At 36.6% G+C, this 6,881-nt stretch overlaps 1 protein-coding gene across 1 annotated transcript; it reads right to left on the bottom strand.

Moving 5' to 3' along the window:
- Positions 1 to 2,570: 2,570 nt before the first annotated feature.
- LOC107298980 (uncharacterized protein DDB_G0279979) lies at positions 2,571 to 6,658 on the bottom strand. The gene is made up of 3 exons (XM_029286650.1): positions 6,543 to 6,658; positions 6,059 to 6,154; positions 2,571 to 4,245 (listed from the first exon to the last, which is right to left on the bottom strand). Exon 3 carries the CDS (start codon positions 4,243 to 4,245, stop codon positions 3,565 to 3,567), a length of 681 nt encoding a protein of 226 aa, XP_029142483.1. The 5' UTR covers positions 6,059 to 6,154; positions 6,543 to 6,658; the 3' UTR covers positions 2,571 to 3,564.
- Positions 6,659 to 6,881: the final 223 nt, after the last annotated feature.

The following is a 6,881-nucleotide window of genomic DNA, read 5'->3' as shown; positions in this document are numbered from 1 at the left end:
TGAGAAAATTATAAAATGTGGAATACTATACCGAAGAAAGAGGACGTTATACCTTAAGATGAGGTTTGATTTTCTAAAGAAATATCAACGCTACTAAAGTTGGCTTTTATTGATATTAATATATTCTCTTCAGCTTTTGTATACATATCCAGTTTCTCTGGGCTTTTTTTGATTTCCAAACAATGTTTTTCCCAAGGCTAGAGACAATTCCAAGTAATAATACATAATGTTAAAACTGGAGAGTGCAAATTGATCATTATTTTTATTGATTAAATTTTTATGCCGCCTTATAAGACGATTTGTGGTTTATGCTTCACCTCCAACAATTATGTCTCATTTTATAACCATGGAAACAGTCTAATAAAACTATTGCTGCCCTATGCTATACAAACCAGAAATGACCATCTTGTGAATTTGCAACCTAACCTTTGCAAAACTTCCATTAAAGGCTTAATGTACAGACCTGTACCAGTTATGAATATGAATGAATTACAAACCTGCTTGACTACACAACTGCACAATTTGTTACAGCACAACCATCATCTGTGGAAACCTTCATGTATGTGAGATCAAGTCGTACAATATTTAATAATGACTTCAAAGAGTATAATTATTAATCTATTTCTTAACGATACCATTCATAGTCATATTTTAAAAGATTTAGCAGAAGAGAAAGAAAAGAATCACATATTTTTACTCTTCAAAAGATATTTTTATTCGGGACATTATTTTTGTTTAAATAAACTGGTGTATACACCCAAAGCTACCATGCGTGTGTGCTTACATGCATATAGAGATTTATACAAAAAATTCACTAAAGGATAAGCATATTCCTTTCTAACTGTCCATATGTAGTCTATATAAGTCACTAGTCCTGTGGACATACTTTTATGATTTTTACATGTGAAGAACATTTATTGAGCATCTTGATATGGATAAATGGCACTTACAGCTTCAGGGACATCTAAATTATTACAAGTGATTACCAAGCTTTAATGAAACTAAAAATCTCACAAAGAGGGTTTACAAAGATCTGCTGATACGTTAATTTGATCCATACATTTTAAAGACAGAATAGAAAAAGCAATTGGAAATTTCCACTTTATCTAAGCAACGGGAAATTCTATCCGGAAACCTTTGGTAAACCTTAGACTATATTTTATTCAACAAAAAGCAATATTGAATTTACTGGACCCTACTGCATTTGTACAAAAAACAGACAAAAGTTTTACTGTTGATATTATTCTCAATGAGAATAGAGCATGGCTTCGGTCAAGAATATGTTTTTGGAATATGCTAAAACGTATTATTGGAAAAAGACATTAATTTGAGTTTGACAATGGCCTTAATATTTTGAGATGTCTGTATCTTTTGAGATGAAAATTGGCAGCTGGGCAGTGGAAATGGATTGTCCATACCCTTCTTATTGCGAAAAGAAATGTTGAACAAAAACGCTTCGACTTACGAACACAATCAGGACTAGAATTTCCATTGCTAAGCAAGGCGGCTGACAGTGAGTTGCACCCGATTTTATGACCGGTTTTGCTACAGCTGTTAAGCGAATCACTGCACTTTAAGTTGGAAACCAGTTGGAAAAATCACATGACCCTGAGACACTACAGCCACCATCAATACATGCCAGCTGCTAAGTGCCCAAATTTTGATCATGGAATGCTGCAACTGTTGTTAGTGCAAGACCGGTCAAAGGTCAATTTTTCAATGCTGTTATAACTTTGAATGGTCACTAAAGCAATGATTGTAGGTCAAGGACTACCTTTATACACATAATCATAATCACAGTGATGTAACAGAGGGGAAACTGAGCTACTTTTCAAACACTGCTGATACATAAGAATAATCAAAAGTTCATTACAACGTCTTATTTCTAAATAAAACAGCATCAGACTAAAAAAAAAAAAAAGGAATTTCAGTACATTTAAGAACGGTCGTTTTTTTCCAAACAATTTTATTGTTTTTTCTATTTTTGCACCAAGAAGCTTAAGAACCAACGTGGAGATAGGGTAATCAATTGAATACAATAACATTATAAATATACGGCTCAAATAATACTTCTTAAAATTTCCCTCTCTATCAATTAACATAATATAGTCAAATTAATACATTTCTAAATAAAATTCATTCGTTAATTCCTAAATAAAAATTCCATTAATCAATAAAAGTTATCAGCAACCCATTACCTATGTAAATCAAAATCCTGTTTTCAGCTATTATTAATTTCCAAATACCATATCCAACCTAGCCTTAAACAGACATATTATTTACCATTTGGATGTCCCAAACTTCTCTTATTTAAACATATTATTTCCATCATTACATCCTTACATTTCTTAACTATATTCTGTTTCTTATTCAGTAATTCTTTATTTGTTAATTTCATCTCTTCCATTATTGCAATCTTTTTCTCATTATACCTCCACAAATTAATTATTATACCTAATAATAAAAACAACATAAGAAAATAGAAAAAATAGTAAAAAAAAGACAGAAACAGACAAAGCAGAAGAAAGAGAAAAGAAGGAAGATCCATTATTCCAAAGAGTGTATTCTTACTATATTTCAATACTAAATTCAAAATCTTATCCTAATAACACCTCTTAAAAATCCAAATCCAAATCAATCCTCATCTCTATGAAGTTCAGTACATTTAAGAACGGTCTTTTGACCTCCAAAATGTACCATTTTCAAGAAGTATTTATCTGCAATATTCTTTCAGAGAATGAAGGTAGAAGGCTACTACTTTTAATGACAATTGGTTTGGAAGATTGAATAAGTCTGCTACTGAATGCTTTACCTGGCAACATTTTTTTTTTAGAAAGCATGTCACTGCATTCACCCTTAACCTGGTTTAGGAATTAACTCACTTTCTGGGTTTGCACTGAACCATAATGAAATGGACTGTGTTCAAACATAGCCACCTAATCACAGATTGTGTGAGTGAGGGTATTAAGTTTGCATCCTGTCTTATTTTACACACACATACACATATAGATAGATGTTGATAATGTTTTGGAGACACTATATGCACCTGTACATCTGAATGCGACCCGTATGTAGAATATACATGTCTCATATACAGAGCCACAAGTTGATATAATGTGTCTCCAAATCAGTGTCACACATCTATAGCATTGAGGGTGGTTCTACACACATAACAAAATGTCTTGCATGAACGGTGTCAACCATGGCCGTGAGAAGAATACCTTCCCAAATCACCCACAAGATGCAAGAATCTTACTACTTATTGAGCTTTGCTTGCAATCAGTTGTATAACAGGATTTCCAGTTGTAGATAGATATCATTCCTTCCAACAGATAAAATCATAAAAACAAAAAATTACAGGAACACACCAGGTTTTGAAGAGTCGCGTCGTACACATACTTTCCCATGACTGGTTACCGTCTAATGATCAATCTTCTCCATATAACATCCTAGTGCAGCTATGCTGGAAAACTGTCAGTATCACACCCTCAAAAACCATCCTTTTTAGATTACCTTCTTTTGAAAGCAACAGGATTTCCTTCCAAGTATACATGAATTGTAGAATTACTCTGAATTCCCATCCTGAATAGATCTGTCTATGTCAGCTTGAGTGTCACCTTCAGCTTGTACATCATTCTCCTTCTCAACTGCTCTGTCTTGTTCCAACTGGTCTTCGCCTTTGTCACCTTCAGCTTGTACATCATTCTCCTTCTCAGCTGCTCTGCCTTGTTCCAACTGGTCTTCACCTTTGTCACCTTCAGCTTGTACATCATTCTCCTTCTCAGCTGCTCTGTCTTGTTCCAATTGGTCTTTGCCTTTGTCACCTTCAGCTTGTACATCATTCTCCTTCTCAGCTGCTCTGTCTTGTTCCAACTGGTCTTCACCTTTGTCACCTTCAGCTTGTACATCATTCTCCTTCTCAGCTGCTCTGTCTTGTTCCAATTGGTCTTTGCCCTTGTCACCTTCAGCTTGTATATCATCATTCTCCTTCTCAGCTGCTCTGTCTTGTTCCAACTGGTCTTCGTCTTTGTCATCCAAGACGTTGGGACTTAAATCTTCATCTGCAGCAATTCCTAGTGAGGCTTCCTGAAGGGTTAAACTAGGACTTACCTGGCCTGGTTGCTCATCCAACTCATTTATCACAACATTTATGTCATCTTGATCCACTCTGTTTTCTAACACCTCTTGTGTTGACCTAGTTTCATATTCTTCTGGGATGTGTCCAACCTTTTCTTCGGTCGTCATCTATGGTTGAAAATTAGTTTCATCTAAATGAGTACACTGTTAATATCCTTCTTCTCAACCCAATCTTTATTAGTCTAGTTTTTCAAGATTCTGCTACATTACTAGCAAAAAAGATCATTCCAGAAATCCAAGTGGTTCTTGTTTCCTAAGTCTGACAGTCTTGAAGGGCTTCACAACAATCTTGAAAGCCTCCAAGTTGTCCAGCTCAACTTATACCCAGTGTAATCAAGGCAGGATTATTCTTAGTCTTTTTCTCATGCTTTTTCCCTACTTGGGAACAATAAATATTTTCTATAATGGCCCTCCATTATGTTCTCAGAGACTGCTAGATATTCCATCACCCTTGTCTTAAACAAGACAGATTCCAATTCTTCAAAATAAGGGCAAAAACTAAGCTTGTATGAAAACTAACTTGCAGATTCTGTACAGATTTTTAGACCTGAATGGATTTATTTATCTATCAAGGCAAGGAGGCAACAACAATCCTGAATGAAATGCTGTTGTCTTATCTTAAACTCTTGTCCTTAAGCTCTTCCAGTTCTCTGAACCCACGAAGAACGTCAAAACAAAAGGTCTGAGAAACTTCCAGTAAGTAAAAATCATTTTAATGCAAAGTGAATTTCAAAGGCCTGGTTTTGTTGTTAGAAGTAATAATAATAACAACACGTGTGATAAAGCAAGAATATATTGAAGTAGGATTCATATGTTAATACAGAAAGTCCTTAAACTAAATATAGAAAGAAAAGCAGAGACTTTTCTCTTGGGGTAATGGACAAAGACCTGGAAAAAAAAATGGAGCTTTGATACTATATATGTTGAAAGCAAAGCAGAGACATCACCCTGCCAACAAAAGTGTGTATAGTCAAGGCCATGGTTTTCCCAGTTGCAATGTATGGCTGTGAAAGTTGGACCATAAGAAAGGCTGAACGCCAAAGAATGGAGGCCTTTGAACTCTGGTGCTGGAGAAGACTCCTGCGAGTCCCCTGGACTGCAAGGCCATCAAACCGGTCAGTCCTAGAGGAGATCAACCCTGACTGCTCTTTAGAAGGCCAGATCCTGAAGTTGAAACTCAAGTACTTTGACCACCTAATGAGAAGGAAGGACTCACTGGAGAAGATCCTAATGCTGGGAAAGATTGAGGGCAATAGAAGAAGGGGACGACAGAGAACGAGGTGGCTGGATGGAGTCACTGAAGTAGTAGGCGTGAGCTTCAATGGACTCCAGAAGATGGTGGAGGACAGGAAGGCCTGGAGGAACGTTGTCCATGGGGTCGCGATGGGTCGGATACGACTTCGCAACTAACAACAACAATGTTGAAAGCAGCAAGATTATGTTCAGAAATGGAAGACTACATCAATTCCCACGATGGAGGAATGGTTACAAAAACTGATGGAGCTAGCAGAGATGGCTAAACTGACTGTACTGGTTAAAGAAAAAAAATACAACTTTTATTGCCACGTGGAAACCGCTTCTAGATTTTGTGCTTGAGGTGGAAAAAAAATAATGAAATTTTGATTGTAGGCGTTACCAATTAGATAGATTTGATGTTATTGAAATGGCTAGTTTGTATTATTTTGTGAAAGTAAAAAGCTGAGGTTTGAAGTGGATACTCTATTGCACCAAAGGAACTCAGAAGCCAATGCTTTTCCCCCCTTTCTTTCTCCCTTACCTCACTTCTCTACTCCCTTTTCCCTTCCCATCTTTCCCGCTATTTACTTTGTATTTCGATTCGTATATTATAAACCAATAAAACTCTAAAAAAAGAAGAAGTAATAATAACATGTCAAGTGCACCCATTAAAATAGGTACTCACGTCATCTGCCTTCTTTTCAGCCACTTCTTGTCTCAAAGGTCGGTGTGATGCTCCATCTATTTCCGTTAATTTTTCAGGAATATCTTCCGTTTGCTCCTGGAAAAGATCCTTCATGGAAAAAAACTGCATTCAGTTCCCTTCAGCCACCAACTTGTAACCATCTAGCACAGTGTTTCTCAACCTTGACAATTTTAAGGCATGTGGACTTCAACTCCCAGAATTCCACAGCCAGCATTGCTGGCTGTGGAATTCTGGGAGTTGAAGTCCACATGCCTTAAAATTGTCAAGGTTGAGAAACACTGAATTTAGCATCCATCCATTTGGCATAAATCCATCCCTCCATCCACAATCTAGAGAACAGACCCTTTTTTTAAAATATGCATATTTTTTTTACAACTGCTCCAACAATTTTTCTCATTACACCAACGAGCCAAATACGGTTCTTAAAGGAAGTACTTTAGCGTAAAATTAAAGAGACCCAGACCTTCGGCTGCTCTTCAAATCTTGGGGCCGTCAGAAGTTCTTCTGCTTTCAGTTTTTCCACAGACCCCAGTTCTGCAAGAAGTTCTTCATACTGAAGTTCTAGGTGGCCCTTTTCTTTCTTTCTCTAGAAGACAGAAGGGATAGGAAAATTGGGAGGAAAGAAAATTGGATTCAGTCGTGGCTGAGACAAGATTTCTTAATTTTTTTTTTTACTTTTTAGGAAATGTATCACCTTTTCTTCTCTCTTTCTATTTTCGTTATAGTTGTAAATCCAGGAGGCCAAGAAACGGATGGGGTCTACTGGCCGGCGGTCGGCCACTTCCGCAAGTCCTTCAGCCAA

Source organism: Protobothrops mucrosquamatus, unplaced genomic scaffold (assembly GCF_001527695.2).
Source record: "Protobothrops mucrosquamatus isolate PMUCROS unplaced genomic scaffold, P.Mucros_1.0 scaffold4409, whole genome shotgun sequence".
NCBI lineage: Eukaryota > Metazoa > Chordata > Lepidosauria > Squamata > Viperidae > Protobothrops > Protobothrops mucrosquamatus.
Note: the sequence above shows the minus strand (reverse complement) of the source record. Positions and strands in the feature narration are given on the sequence as shown.

What these genes read in the sequence shown, in the direction of transcription:
- LOC107298980 (XM_029286650.1), bottom strand. Translation starts at nt 4,245, where the DNA reads ATGACGACCGAAGAAAAGGTTGGACACATCCCAGAAGAATATGAAACT.